The 16,108-nt window shown below is 38.7% G+C and overlaps 1 protein-coding gene across 5 annotated transcripts; it reads right to left on the bottom strand.

The window, feature by feature from the left end:
• Nucleotides 1–258: 258 nt before the first annotated feature.
• LOC141760029 (copine-3-like) lies at nucleotides 259–15,193 on the bottom strand. 5 transcript variants are annotated; one of them, XM_074622650.1, is made up of 18 exons: nucleotides 14,998–15,098; nucleotides 13,106–13,189; nucleotides 12,668–12,832; nucleotides 11,549–11,728; nucleotides 10,974–11,048; nucleotides 10,774–10,845; nucleotides 10,418–10,498; nucleotides 10,166–10,255; nucleotides 7,367–7,465; nucleotides 7,090–7,176; nucleotides 6,774–6,833; nucleotides 6,478–6,611; nucleotides 5,531–5,585; nucleotides 5,113–5,164; nucleotides 3,691–3,824; nucleotides 3,271–3,507; nucleotides 3,072–3,186; nucleotides 259–1,555 (listed from the first exon to the last, which is right to left on the bottom strand). In XM_074622650.1, exons 3-17 carry the CDS (start codon nucleotides 12,824–12,826, stop codon nucleotides 3,076–3,078), a joined length of 1,626 nt encoding a protein of 541 aa, XP_074478751.1. In that variant the 5' UTR covers nucleotides 12,827–12,832; nucleotides 13,106–13,189; nucleotides 14,998–15,098; the 3' UTR covers nucleotides 259–1,555; nucleotides 3,072–3,075. The 5 variants fall into 5 exon arrangements, with proteins under 5 accessions (XP_074478751.1, XP_074478750.1, XP_074478752.1 ...); XM_074622649.1 differs by lacking the exon at nucleotides 13,106–13,189 and having other exon boundaries at nucleotides 14,998–15,193; XM_074622651.1 differs by lacking the exon at nucleotides 13,106–13,189 and having other exon boundaries at nucleotides 3,057–3,186; nucleotides 14,998–15,132.
• Nucleotides 15,194–16,108: the final 915 nt, after the last annotated feature.

Raw genomic sequence — 16,108 nt, 5'->3', positions numbered from 1 at the left:
GAAAAGAGACTGGGTAGTAGCTGTGACCGCTACATGCCACAGAGGCACATGATTATACACTCATGACAACCATCAGCTAAGGGTAAAGTCAAACGTAATAGTATACTAAAGTCATTCACAATAAAACGGAGGTGTAGCTGCATCATGACTACAGTATTACTCAATAGATGTTGTGTGTGTGTGTGTGTTAAAAACAGACGCACGTCCTAAGAGAAAGTCCAGTGTTACAACAATTTGGTTGAGAATATGAATCACTACTTTGTGAAAATGCATACAGAATTCCTTTAATGTCATGACATGAAGGCAGTAGCAAACATTTAAAAAATCTTTCAAATGATATAATAATTTGAGATAAAAAATATTGCAGTAGAAGCTGGCTATTACGTAGGTTGAATTAGATTTTATTCCTTGCATTGCATATCCTATTTACATAAAATATTGATAAAATCAAAGTCCATGACAAAGACAAGTATAATAAGGCAATGCCACAGTGATCGGTGTATATCAAATTTACATATACACTAAGTGAAATGTATTAGATCATTTTCATAACAGTCAGTAAAGTGAGAAGTTTTGCGACCTCCTCTTAAGACAGAGTGAACTTCTAGAGTACGTTAGTGTAAACATGCATTTTAACAAATGAAGCTTACTGATAATTAATAGCTTCTAGAGATTCTTCTTGTTTAACACTCATAGCACTAAATAGTATGTCAAATCAAATATGGAACTGAATTTTTTTTTTTTCTAAAAAGAAACTGACTGAAGTACAAAACAGCAGCAAGGGCGATAATTGTTTTTGTTGTGTAAAATCTACAAAAGGTATTCGTTTAGGCAAACATATTAATCCATCATGTATGGATCCATTGTGTAAACATTACTGAATTGTATTTGATATAGCATAGCTTTGTCCGAGGTCCATGATTTCAATGGAATTGTATGCTTCATTTCCCCAGGGAAACATTAAAAGTGTGAAAAACAACAAACAAGTCATTGTGATATGGAGATACTGGAGGAAATATTAGCGGATACATGAAGAACATATTAAGTAGTCTAGCCCTTTTATGTAGACATTCTGACAGACTAATGAGATGATTAGCTGCCTACATTTTTACCACAAAAATCAAAGACTTTAAGTCAAGTCACACTGGTTTCAATTAATACTTTGGATTGTACAGATCAATCAAATAAGAAATATTAACAATCCTGGCACTTGAGTCACATGAAGTCATATGTAAGTGTCACTTTAAATATCTATGTTAAGTTCAGGTTAACAAATGTTTGATATATATGAATATCAGTGTACTATGGCTTTATACTATTGGTACATAGTATTTACAAATCATACCAGCATTACCAGACTGGAGGTTGCATGCTCATGTGGTATACTAAGTAGAAAAGTTGGTCCTCAGGATACATCACTGGGAGGTGCTGATGCTGAAGGGTCAGGTAGAGGTGTGTCGCTCTGGGGGGGCTTCAACTTCATGGTATTGAAGAAGCTCGTCACCTGACCTGGGACTTCTGCCAAGACGCTCTGAGCAAGCATTTCTTGAGGACCCTAAAGAAAAGGAGTAGAGACAGAACCAAATAAGAGAAGCAGTGGGCTGCAGAGAGAAGCCACAGGTGTATTAGTATTACATGGATGTGATTAATATGTAAGCATGATCAGTATATGAATGTTTCCTGATGTCAGTTGGAGTACGCAGATAAACGTTGCACATTTTTGTGCAAACGGAGTGATGTTTCATCACTGACAGCGGCAACACTCTACTGTTTCACAATAACATCGTATCCTGCTGCCAGTCTTACAGCAACAGCTTAGGTTTCTTTGGTTAGAATATGATTAACTAAAAACTAGCCCAAGGATGCTCACAACAGATGTTCCTATGGTTACAGGCCTAATAAAAAACAATTTAGCAAAAGCAAACATTAATTTTTATCATTCAAGCAGTTGAACTGCCAAATATCATACAATAATGAGTTATGTTAATGAGGTCAGTGACTACACTAGCTGCTGTAAGATTATAAAAGTATAATGTCAACATACTTCCCACAACATATAAATGGTATTGGTATGTATTCTTTGAACTTAAAGCATTAAAGCAATAGTTTTAACATTATGGGAAATATGTTTTATTACTTTTTGGCAGAGAGTTAGATGAGAAGATCAATACTGCTCTCTTATCTGAACATTAAATATACGGCCGGTTAGTTTAGCTTCACACAAAGACAGGAAAACAGTCTTTGTAGTTTTATGGAGCATTATGTGCCGGACTAAATCTTGGCTCTAAGGATCTAAGATTCTGCTCACTGACTAGAAACAGGCTGCGTCCGAAATCGCATACTATACACTACATACTCAATATGTGTATTATCGTTCAACATGCTTTTGTGTGAATAAACAGTAGTATGTATCTTTTCGCACGCACTGAACTGTAATTACAACGTCACTTCTTGAGAGCCTCCTGACCTATACCAATCTCATGTGACCAAACGATAATTTGTAAGGATCGTAAACTCTGAGTGAATTTAAAAACGATATTCCGCCTATAGAAAAGTGGAATCTTATACATACACTTAAATTGAAGCGTTATGAATGTTGTCGTTACTACCACATTGCAGTGTTGGATATTTATGCCGGCAATCGCGTCCAGTGCTTGCATACTGTAATATTTCACCAGAAATAGTATGCAATTCTTGTACTATTGGTTTTGTACTAACGTTTCAGACACACTGTTTTAACGTACTAAATAGCAGGTTAGTATAGAATTTCGGACGCAACCAAAGTCCTGCAAGTAATCCCCCTGTATGAGCATTCTTGAGTTAGAGTTTTTGGTTTAGTATGTCCACATCCTGACAGACACTCTCATATAGACCTACAGTACACGATGACCTAATGTCCCACATATTGTGAACTGGAAAGAATATAAAAACTATGAGAAAAAAAAACAGGGTGGTGAATTAAGCTAACTAAGTTGTGAAATTATGCTTTTAGTGAAAATCATGTAGCTTTGGATCAAATGCGGAGGAGAAGGAGGGGAATAGGGTCGGTGAGTCACCGGGGGTACTCCTACATTTCTAGGAAGGACTGGGTTCGCTGGGGGGCTTCAGGTGTAATAAATTGAAGAAGGAGGCCACTTGGTCAGGCAACTCTGCCAGCACGCTTTGGGCAAGGGCTGCAGTGCCTGCCTGAAATAAGATGTATGCATTATTTAAGGATTTTAAAGAAGCTTATGTGGTTCATGCCTACAAAGGCTTTACGATATAACTTACATTTTGGAACTGCCTGAATGGCACAAACTGCACAATGTCCCGCATGGCAGCCTCGCCTGTAGCAGAGCGTAAAGTTCCATCGTCTCCATCCAGGAACTCCATCGCTTCGAAGTCTGCCCCCCCTACTCCGACAATGATGATCGACATGGGCAGACGAGAGGCGTTGACGATGGCACTGCGTGTCTGATCCATGTCTGTGATCACTCCGTCGGTGATGATCAGCAGAACAAAGTATTGCTATGAAACATTGACATAAGAGGGAACGACACAAGAAAACAGAATGGATTTCACCCTCACTGATTGGTATTGTGTGGAAAAGAAGAACTGATTGAGATCAAACCAAAACTACAATAACAAACATTAGCACACAACAGACACAATTATACTATTTTGATGGATATTAGACTTCCAGGAACTCACAGAGGCATTCTTCTGCTGCATGGCTTGCAAACCAAATTGGGCTACGTGGTTGATGATTGGGGAAAAGTTTGTGGGACCGTAAAGCTTCACCTGGGGCAGACACTGCTGGTAGGCTTGGACCACACCCTCTATACCTAAAACACACAAAAACACACACACACACCGGTGAACAGATCTAAGTTGTACAGGACATATTGAGTATCACTTTATACATATTTCCATGTAATGCAGCATGATTGTAAATGGATATCACACTGCAGCATGGCGATCAATTTATGGGACAAAGACAAACTGCTGAGCAATTCATTTTTCTGGTGAAATGTTGAAACAAACATGTTAGAGAAATGATTGATCTTTTCTAGGGCTGTCAAAGTTAACGCAATAATAACGTGTTAACGCAAATTCGTTTTAACGCCACTTATTTCTTTAACACATTAACGCAACATGTTCTTTTTAGGTTGTAGCGGGCTCAATTTTAAAGCTAGAGTGAAGATACTGGCATCATATGAAACTAGAAAACCTCAACCAATACCAGTACCAGTATAATAACCATAATAACCAGTACCGACCATGTCATACTAGCTTGTCGCAAAGGAGGCTAAATAACGCTCCAAACGCACGCTAAGTTTTGGCAAGGAAAAACTGGCATAGCCATTTTCAAAGGGGTCCCTTGACATCTGATGTGAATGAAAATGGGTTCTATGGGTACCCACGAGTCTCCCCTTTACAGACATGCCCACTTTATGATAATCACATGCAGTTTGGGGCAAGTCATAGTCAAGTCAGCACACTGACACGCTGACAGCTGTTGTTGCCTGTCGGGCTGCAGTTTGCCATGTTATGATCTGAGCATATTTTGTATGCTAAATGCAGTACCTGTGAGGGGTTCTGGACAATATTTGTCATTGTTTTGTGTTGTTAATGGTATGTTACATACATTTGCATAAAGCAGCATATTTGTCCACTCCCATGTTGATAAGAGTATTAAATACTTGACAAATCCCCCTTTAAGGTACATTTTGAACAGATAAAAAATGGGCGATTTAATTTGCAATTAATCATTAAATATTTTAATCGACTGACAGCCTTAATATTTTCATAAATTGTTAATTCTATCTACAACAATAAAAAACAGAAACATGCTGCAAATCCAGTTTTGCTTGATAAATGACTTGACAAATTGTTGTAAATAAATTTGATTCACTAATCCATAGATCAATCATTTCTCCAGTATGTGTTGCAGAAGTTACATGCATGCTTTGAAACATCCCATGCCACATTTTCCGTGAAAGAGCAAACAATGCCAATCTCATGTCATACTGTGCCAAACCAAATCTGTGAAGAGCTAAATGTCCTATGTGTCCCGTTCTGTCTCATTAAACACACAGCAGTGAGTTCACATTAGCTTCAGTCTATTATCACCTGCACAAAACGGATCTGATGGGTTGAAGTTGATGGGAAACTCGTGGGAGACCTGCAAACACAAACAACTATTAATCTGGATCCCACACCAATTTATCTGAGATGACCTGAATAACATTGATCCAAGACAAGCTTTTTCATGTATTAGACAATGTCATGATCACATAGAGAAAGGCCTACACAAATAACCAGGTATGTTTAAAGGTTCTCTATTTGACATTCAGAGCATTAGTGTAGCAGCAAACAACTATTTGCTATGTAAAGATATAGTGGAGTAATGTCAACCTGAGCAGAGAATGAAGTCACTCTCCCTCTGTGTGTGTTGTAATCCGAGCTTCTCTGTGCTTTGTTCACATTACAAGCAATAGATAAGCTCTCAATTTCGCGTTTAGCACCTTTAACTAACACAAACAATCACCTGCCATGATGGAGGGATCAGGGCTCCAAATCCAAAAGCAGGGAACATCTTGTCACTACAGGAAGTGAAACAAAACAAGGTGTTATAGTCCACGTAAATTTACATATACAAAGGATTAGACTAAAGCCCTTGTGACGGCATTCTGTTATTCAGATATGGGTAACTTTTACGTTAGTGCTCCTTACAGCTCATTCAGACATGACGGGGCTTTCACAGAGAGAGCTGCATGCTCTGAATGCTCGTACTTGCTTCTCATATTGAACACACTGATATATTTTCACATGGATTTCACCATTTAACATTATTAGAAAGTGAATTATGTTGCCTGTTTATAATATCCGATAGTACACAAACATTGACTGCCAGGATGTTAAGTTGGGACCTCTCACTTTGACTCTCTCAATTCCTATTAACTGCTGCATAAAGCTTTTAGCTGGAAATTAATTTATTCATTCGTGCAGTTGGAATGACTAAACTGAAAATAGAAGGAGAGAGTGCTGCTCTGAATATTACTGTAGTTGTATAAGGTTTGTACTTCTTCTGCCTGGGATGCACCGGAAGGCGAAAATTGTTTTTATAGAATGATTTGTAATGATTAAAAAACAAATTTTGTGCCTAAGAGGTGATGATGATTGAAATAATAAATGTATTACAGTGATCTTAGAAGATGGTACAAGACGTGCTTCTCACTCTCTCTCTCTCTGCATGTCTTATCTTGTGCTGTTGCAATCTTTACGTTAATCTGACAGAATTTAATTCAGACTTCATTGAATCCTGACAGGCTGACACAAAAACCTGACATTCACTGTTGGTGTTTTTGCCTCAAATATTTTAAATGGTTCTGTCTGATTAATTTGCTATAGGAAGAAAAACTCTCCGCTATGTTTAAATGGTTTATGGTGTATTGCTTCTCTACTTTGTTTACCAACATAATCATTTATATGTACCTGTCATAGTCCTGGATGACATTACCCACAGCCCAGATAGCTGCCAGGTATTCATTATAGCCCTGAGGGTTGATATAGTGGAGGGACTGGGGAGTGCTGGGATTCCCGTTAGAGCCTGTGAAGTCGATGGCAATCTGCCCCGGGGGGAGATGGATAAAAACAGAGAATATCAAATAAGATAATACTTTCACAACATCATAATAAATGTCTCATGAACACATCAAATCATCAATAAACATTGTGATCAATTTTCTTTTTTGTTTCTTTAAAGATTCACAAAAATGTTTAGTACTCACGGTGAAGTTAATCTGACAGCCGCCCATTATGTAATCCAGAAAAGTGTACTCCTTCACTATCTGAAAATTAATGTTGGTGACAGAAAATCATTTAACTGTTCAAAAAATTAAGAAAACAATACACATGGTAAGGTACTGCACTATAGTGGTTTCTGTATTTTTACCTTTATAATCTTAATGTTAAAACATGTTGGGATAGGTTAAGATAAAAAAATATTGTACAAATCTATATACAATGTTTTAGATATACAGGTAGTGGGAAAAATCACAGGTCTAGTTCAGAAAGAAAAATACAGTATATAGAAAACCACAGTACCTTGCATTGTTTTACGACGATAACCCCAGAGTTTTTGTATCCTTTCTTCTTCTGTTTCTTCTTACTATTGATGCATTCAAACTCGGCCTGAGAGGAGCATAAAACACAGCACACAAGTGTCAGGAGCATCACTGTCAAGCTTCATAAAATGCTTGTTATGAGAAAAAAAATGTGGGAGTGAAGCTCTTTTTTTGTTTATTCTTCAGGAAAATGACGAAAGAGAGAGAGAGAGAGAGAGAGGGAGAGAGAGAGAGAGAGAGAGAGAGAGGGAGCTCACCGCATAGGTTTGTGATGCCTGCTGTATTTGGGAGAGCGTGGTCTCAAAGGATCCAATAAAGTCGTGAGATCCGCTGTTGTTGTAGTCATAACAATCTACCTGGAAAACACAGAGAGTTGGGAGAAATTAGACAAATCCAGTCAATTATCTTGAGAAAAAAAATCCCGATGAACTATCATCAGTTTGTGAAAATCAAAGCAGATGAGACAAAAAGCATGCTTTGGGGGTGAAGCTTCAAATGTGAGACGACACCCTGATATTCAAAATCTAACAGAAACACACACACGCAAGCCTTCTAATTGACAAACTGAAGGGGAAAGGTCCCATCACCTCCTTTAGAGCAAGACACACCTTCACACTGCAGCTTCTGAGTACCTTCAGTGTTGAGAGAACAGGCAAAAGACTAGATAACAGGTCTAGACACAACATGGAGCGACCAGTACAGCTACGGTCAGTCTACAAGATGAATAGCTAAGAAAGCTCATGGATAACTAAAAAAAGGGATCCATCTTAACGGAAAGCGTCTACCTTTTGGGAAATTGTCCCGTTGGTCAACTCACCTGTTGATACATAATATTATATTTATCAGGTAATTTAAATAATGAATATGCTGAATGATAGTAGGCCATTAGCACTGACAGAAAATAAGTTATTTTTCATCATATGGCCTACAGATTCATATATTATATATGCTTTAACAACATGAAATACCTGATGGAGCCAGGTTAGATCAAGGTGCTCTATCACACATAAGATTCATGTATTCTATGTAAACAGGGAGATTAGCAAGTTCACAATACATTTTGTTGACTGTCAAAAAACTACCAGACCTAGGTGGATATCTTGACTTATAATTTAGCTTTACAAATGCTTCAATGTTCTTGTTCAATCCATTCTGAATGAATGCTGCATCAGTATCTCATCATATTGTCGACATGGACCACTGAAAGTCAATGTTCAACCAGGGACGCAGGGTGATTGTGGTGACTATGCTCTAATCATTTAACAGGTAAGTTGACCAATGAGACAAACTCCTCAAATTGTTAACGTATTTCTTTGGACGCTTTCACAAGCCATAGTCCGTTTGGTTAGTCCCAATCTGAGTGAAACTGATACTTTTGGTTCGTTTTCTATTTAGTCTGCTTCAGTTTCACAGTGCACAAAATAAAGCGGACCAAACTTAAAAAATCATTTGTTGAAGGGTGCGTACGAAGGAGCGAATTTATCTTTTTCGTCTCAAGAGCTACCACCTCTATGCAGGGAATCCCGAATTTTCATATATTGCTGTCAAAGTTTTTTCACTTTTACTCGGCACTGATCTACTGTTCAAACAAATGTTAACCTGTCGTTTACCTGTGTCCATCTCAACAAATGCCCACAGGCAGCCGGCGTTTTGGTTCACTTGGAAACGAGACCGCTTGCGAGAGGTGGTCTCGGACAACAGAGTATGATTACCGCGTTCACAACTTCCCAAACGAACTACACCAGAGTTTGATTTAAACGGACTAAATGTTGGCTTGTGAAAGCGCCCTTTAAGATAGATATAGATGTGTCAAGGACTATGGCCTGTCCTGTTGCAGACACTGCATCCTTCACGTGAAGTACACTCACGGTGGAGGCAGTAAACTCACTTGCACCGTAGACTGGAAAGCATCTCTTCCTGACAAGTGTGCTTTTACAGGGTTAGAGGATGGAAACAAAAAAAAACATCATACATAAACTAATGCTAAAATACATTTCCTCATTTGTACCAAGATTATTAGACCCTTAGATATGCACAGGAGGCTATTAATAAAACATAGGCAGGGTTCCCACTGTGGCCTTGATTCAATCTTCCTGTGATTGTACTAGGGATGCACCGATACCGATACCGGATCGGATATTGAGCCGATACTGACTCAAATAGCTGGATCGAATATCAGTGACAATGGGGCCGATCTATTAAATTCAATTCTATATTTATATGCTATATACATTATATACTGGAATTTTAATTAAGTTTTGACTAATTTGTTGCTGCATTCAAAAGGTTTACACTTCATGGTAATTCCTATTAATTTTGAAGATTTTTTTTATCAAGTTGTCGGTGTACGATTTATTAATTTAATAATAAATAACAATTCAGTTAATTTATATCTATGTATTTATTTGTACATTTTGTTTTACAAATTTAGTAAAGCAATGTTTAATTCAAGCCTGATGTTGCCTTACACATAAATGAATGATCTCAGTCACTTCCATACAGTGAGGCATACAGTTTATTAATTAAACACTGGTATCAGATCGGTCGATATCCAAAGCCAGGTATCGGTATCAGGACTTAGAAAGTCGTTTCAGTGCATCCCTAGATTTTACATGACAAAATGAAAATGCTTCAGAGATCAAAAATGTTTGTTTTTAGTTGTTGATGTTCAGATGGGCTGGAAAAAAAAAACGTGAGACAAGCTGTAAAATACATTTGGTCTATTCTTTGAGATTATCCCATTTGTATCATTCCCTGTGTCAGTTTTGCCAAATCTCACAGGCTTCTTCGATTTGCTTCTGCATGGAAGAGAAAAGAACTTTGGAAAATTGTAATTCATTCAGTAAAGCTAATCCATCACTGAATGAGAAGCTGACACATTTGACATATTTGGTAACACTACTAAAGCCAGGATGAGACAGGAGGGATTGTAAAATGTCCTCCCAATAGCAACCCTGCATGAGGACATGCAGCGCGCAAGAAGACGGAGAGTAGAAAAGGCTGTCGTGTCATCAGTCACAAAGCCTTACAGCCAATGTGTGTGTGTGTGTGTGTACCTTTATAGATTTCTCCACGTCACCTCCACAGAGTGACTGCAGCGGGATTCGGAATGGTCTCCATACTGGGTTTAAGGTGTTTTTCACCACCTGCGTGACAACACAGGTTAAAAAACACTTTGACAGTTGACATGCATTAACTGTATAAGCTTCAAACTGTCAATACGCATTCTAGTTGTAACTTTATTTGCCCATGCACTGCCCAAGAATCCTTGGACTAGATAGCAAGATACACAACGAGTATATCTGTACCTCTGTCCTGTGAGAGAGCTGCCATCCAGTTTCTGTCTGCTTGTAGAATTCCAGGAAAGGGTCGGACTTGCCAAAGAAATCCTGGAAATGAGTAAGAAAAATAATATGCAGCTGAAACAAATAAATTACTGACAGGTCTTGTAGTCTCCACATTGTTGAAGCCACCTTAGCCCTGAAGTGTAGTTACTTATATAGTGAAAATAACAAATTAGAGAATGTTTTTTTTTTATTAATAATAACTCATCTCCAGTAGCAAAGACCCCAGTAAAACTTCAGAATGTTTAACTCCAGTAAGATCATCTACAATATTTTAATTATTCCTCAAAATAATACAAATGTGAAGTAGCCATCAATACCTTTTTATCCAGTTTTCTACCTGCAACTTCAAATTCCACCACCCTGTTGTCTGTTCTTTCTTCAGCACAAATCTACAAAACATGAAACAGCATTGTGTTAAAAATATCAAATAAGTGTAAATACATCATTCAAGGAGGAACACATCAAATACGCTTAATTATCCAAAACGTCATTGCCAGTCTGAATGAAAGCAACTCACAGTGATGGTTCCTTTCCCTGCAGGCGACTTGTCCTTCATGACAAGTGGTCTTGTTAGTTTCCTTGAGGACACAACCTAAGAGAAGAGAAGAGAAGAGAAGAGAAGAGAAGAGAAGAGAAGAGAAGAGAAGAGAAGAGAAGAGAAGAGAAGAGAAGAGAAGAGAAGAGAAGAGAAGAGAAGAGAAGAGAAGATACTCCTTTATTAGTCCCACAGTGGGGAAATTTACAGTGTACAGCAGCAAAGGGGATAGTGCAAAAACAAGAAGCATCGGTAAAAAACAAAAGGCAAGGTACAACACTGTGCAAAAAGCAAAACAAAAGTGAAACAAATTTTATGAACAATTTAAATAGAAGGAAATATAAAAATAGGAATAATATATACAGTATTAACTATTACCAGACTATTGACACAATTAACCTGGACAGAAAAACACTTTACTGTATCACAGAGTTATCTTATCTATCACTGGAAATCCCACGGCCCTAACACCACTTCAAATGATAGATGAGGAGAAAGAAGCATGATGAATAAGCATTTGTGATGATGACTTTTTGTAGTAAGCAAAGAGGGCTAACCTGTCCCAAGGTACACTCCAGTTCTCCCAGGAAGTCAGCATCTTGCAGACTGCAGTTGTCGCTGTCAATGTCGTACAATTCAAACCTCAACTTCTGCACCATCTCAAAGTAGTAGTCGATGACAAACGTCTTGGAAAACTTGGGATTGAGGCAGTTCATGATTTTCTCTGTCCGCCCAATCTAACAAAGATAAAAGTTTCAGAGTCAAGACCATAGGCGCAGTTTGAACTTTAAGGTTGGGAGTTCACAAAAAAAATCTAGAGGGAATGTAATGTGTGCAACGCGGAAAGGCCTAATGTTTTGGGATGCGTGTAGCCTACATACTGTATCAGATGCCCTGTTTCTATTTATTCCTGTCGCTCACTTTGAAAGTGCCTCAACGGATGAGGAACGGCTGATTGGTGAAGTTAAAATGAGGAGTTATCTGTACGTTATCTCCTCATTTCACTACAAACGCCTAAATAAGGAGGCAGCAGGCTGGATGGAGATCACCAGGAGATCGCCTGAAAGTTTACATAGGCTACTGTTGGCTGTATTGTATGTCATTTTCAGTAAATATTGCAGTATAAAACCAGTGTTTTCTGTTTAAAAAAACACAAACATCGGAAGATATCACTTACTACTCACGCATCTTTTAAGTGGCTACGTCTCCAGTCTGATCTTGACCGCACAGCTGATAGGTACGTGGCTTGTTTACATGGCGTAACAGAAAGTGCATATTCAACGATGTGTGGACAGAGTGTCCGATGTTATTATGCTATAAGAAAATAAAAGACCACAAATCTATCTTCTTATCTTGTTGGTTTCTTATTCAGTCAATAAGAAGACACAACAATGTCGATATTATTCATCATTACAAAAAAATATTAGTTCTGCGTTATTATAAAATATATAAGATGCATTTCTAGGAGGTTCAGTGAGCCCCCTGAACCAACGCAAACTGCACCTGTGAGTCAGACAGACTCACAGGTGAGTCAGACAGACTCACAGCAGGTACTGATATTTCCAAAGTGAAGGCAAATACAGTAGGCAAATGACTCTCAATACTGGAAATATATTTAAAATTGTTATGGATGAGTATAATACTGGCCTTTTAGATCAACCTTGCAGCCAACTTACCTCAGACCAGTGAGGCCCTGAGCTGTTCATGAGAAGCACACACTGAGGATCAGACTTGGAGAAGGCATCCATGTCCAGCAGGTTCTCACAGGAGATGCTCAGTGCCACCTTGGTCACACAGTCGGTGACCTTTGGCTCCGGGGCTCCAACTTCTGCCATCTCAGCCTGGAGGACAGACACACACACACACTCACTCACTCACACGAACTGACTGATTCCTTTCACAGTAGGGTGCATTAGATGCTTGTATATCTATTTAATCATGTGTTACAATAGCTGTAACAGGGATTACACTTTTTATGGGTACACACGTTCCCTCTATTTCAGTCACCATGCTCCATTAAACACTCAGTATCAGGCTCAAACTTAGTACTTAATTTAACATCACGCTCAGAATTACACCATCTTATACATTAGTTAAACTCTGCTTGCATGTACAGAGGCAACTAGGAGGAACAGTGTCTCATCAGTGTGATGGTGGTGGTGCTGACACAACCTGTCCAGCCTTTCCCAGCTCACTGCCTGGACGGACAGAAAACACACCAGGCACTATATGAGCCCACTGCTGTCTCAGATGATTTGAAGATTAAGACGCTAAACGTGTCTCTTAAGAAATATGGTTTATAGTACTGAGAGATTGTGCAACGTAACAACAGAGAGGAGGTAATACAGGGAGAAGAAAGAGAAATAATGGCATTTAATCAACAAAGCCAACATTATTAACATATTCTTGCAGGTGTTACATGCACTATTATTAACTCTATATATAGCCACATGCATTTCTTGGCTTTCATTTGTGCCATTCCATACACTAAAAGCAGAAAAAGGGTGCAGGAGATGCAGATAAATAGTTAATATGAGGTATTTGGGTTGCTTTAACCCACCTTTCTAGGATGGGTCAGGAACACTGAATAGATTAGGGGGTTTCCGCTTGAAAGAATTGAAGAAGGAGGACACTTGATCAGGCAGCTCTGCCAGGACGCTCTGGACGAGGGCCACGCTGTTTCCCTGCAATGACAATGTTACAAGAATAGAAGCCAGTCTTAGCCATGTTTGGGACCATGCTTGCTAACACTAAAGTGTGCCTGCCTTCTCTCTAGCCTTCCTTTGATTTCATTGATCATCAGCATGAGCTGTCAATAGCACAGCTGGGCAGGGTGCTGGTGCATTAATGTGAAGAGCAATTAGCAGGTAGGGGCAGTATAGGAGCAGCTGTCGTGAACAAAAGTCACAAAAACTAGATAAATAAAATAAAATAAAAATGAGAAAAGGTAACATAAAACTGAATTGTGTGATGTGTGATGTTATATATATTACATTAACTTACAAATCAGCAGCTTTTATTTGTGCTATTCCATACACTAAAAGCAGAAAAAGGGTGCAGGAGATGCAGATAAATAGATAATATGAGGTATTTGGGTTACATACAGACAGGACATACAGAAATACAGATAAACAGTCTTACAATAATGGAAGGAAACATTTAATAAACCACACCCACAGTCACTCCTAGTTATGACTGAGCTATGACTAATACTGGGAGCAGCATCTGTGTTTAGTGAGACACTTGATCCATCCCCCTGCTTATTTATACACGTTAATATTGTTTATTTGTCCAGTTTAACTAACTTTAACTCAACTTACAGATGTCCACAGTTTGGTAGTTGACACGCCCTTAATACGTGGAGCAGATACATGTGTTTATAAACAGTTAATAGGAGTGTACAGCGTGTATAACACACTTTATATAAGATATCTTATGATTGGGTCTCCTTTAGCTTCATTAACATGTAGCTCAGCTGTAGCACGGTGCTGTACATACAGAGGAGGTTTAGCTCTCCAGTGTGGATGAGACCAGCCCAAACACGGCTAACGTTAGCTGAAGCTTTAACATGTCCAATCACGTTGTATTATGTGGTCTGCTCATTAGAAACACAACTGACTTAACGTTACGTTACGTTACGTTACGTTAGTCAATTTAGTCAGTTGACGTAACGTTAATGGAACGAAAACTAACTGACCGAGCTGTTGCCAACGTTACATAACGTTACTTCCGTTAGCTAACAGTACAGCAGCAGTCCCAAAGACTAACGGTTATTAACGGCTCTCTAACGTTAACTCACTGTGTTTGCTGTTAAAGACTAACGGTTATTAACGGCTCTCTAACGTTAACTTAGTTAGCGTTAACTATGTTGTTTCGGTCACATGATGCAAGAACAGTACAGCAGAGGTAGCATCTCATTCCTGTTAGTAAGAAGTAACGTTAGCTCATGAAGCCTTCATGTCTAAGGATGTAAACATACTGTCAGGAGGAGTCTTTCATGTCCTACCTTGTTAGCTAGCTGTGAGCTGAGGTTTGATGTTGGTAGCTATGACAGTAGGAGATGATTGACAGCAGAGCTCAGCAAGCTGTGTGCTGTGGTGGGCGGTGCCCGGTCAGAGCGCTCGATTCAAGTTAGTGGGACACCCGTCGGTCTGCTGCAGACTAGAGAGATGCACTCATCACTTCCCAACCCAGGAGGGGTCGCAGGAAGTCAGTCAGAGTTACGGGTGCTGAGAGAAAGTCTATATAACAACGCAATATGGGAAATATTAAAAAAAACATTTTTGTGATGTGTTTTTTTCCTTTTTGTGTACAAAATAATCCCTGCAAACACTAACATTAAATAATTACACATTACATGTTCTGTATTGTCATGTTATTATTGCTTATGGCCAATCATTGCCCTGACTATTCACTGCCCTCCAGCGGTGAACATGAGTAACTACACCTCTGCGTACATTGATGGTTTTATTTTGAAATAATTTACCGGAAGTGTGATTATGCTATAATGTCTGCATTGATGTGACTTTGACTAATTTATCAGTTCCTCTCTGTCGCCACTAGAGGGAAGCAAACACTCCTGATTTTAAATACACAGATCAACATCTCCCAGCATCAACGCGGAGGCAGACTCAGGAACTGATAATGCTTAAAAATATATAAACATTATTCAGGTTAAACAACTGGTAGATATAAATGGCCTGTTGCTAACTTGATCTGTGTATTTAAAATCAGGAGTGTTTGCTGCCCTCTAGTGGCGACAGAGAGGAACTGATAAATTAGTCAAAGTGACGTCAATGCAGACATTATAGCAGACTCACACTTCCGGTTAATTATTTCAAAGTAAAACCATCAATGTACCCAGAGGTGTAGTTACTCGTGGTCACCGCGGGAGGGCATTGTATAGTCATGGCAATGATTGGTCATAAGCAATAACAACATGGCAAATACACGATATTTAGTATAATTATTATTATCCCTTTACTTTGTTCAACCGGCAAGCGTTTTGTTTTGCCTTTTACCTCAAATTTAACACCAGTGATATTTTGTTTATCCATTGCATATTATTGTCAACACAATATGGGAAATACAAAGGAAAACACTATTTGGATGTTGTT

Source organism: Sebastes fasciatus, chromosome 21, assembly GCF_043250625.1.
Source record: "Sebastes fasciatus isolate fSebFas1 chromosome 21, fSebFas1.pri, whole genome shotgun sequence".
In the NCBI taxonomy this organism is placed as follows: domain Eukaryota; kingdom Metazoa; phylum Chordata; class Actinopteri; order Perciformes; family Sebastidae; genus Sebastes; species Sebastes fasciatus.
This window is presented reverse-complemented; position numbering and strand designations above follow the sequence as displayed.

Excerpts from the sequence above, each read along its gene's own strand:
- LOC141760029 (XM_074622647.1), bottom strand. The coding sequence starts at position 12,826 with ATGGCAGAAGTTGGAGCCCCGGAGCCAAAGGTCACCGACTGTGTGACC. Across the intron at positions 7,177-7,366 it reads AGGCATCACAAACCTATGCG|GCCGAGTTTGAATGCATCAA; the intron begins GTGAGCTCCCTC and ends TGCTCCTCTCAG. Across the intron at positions 5,165-5,530 it reads TGATCCCTCCATCATGGCAG|GTCTCCCACGAGTTTCCCAT; the intron begins GTGATTGTTTGT and ends TTGTGTTTGCAG.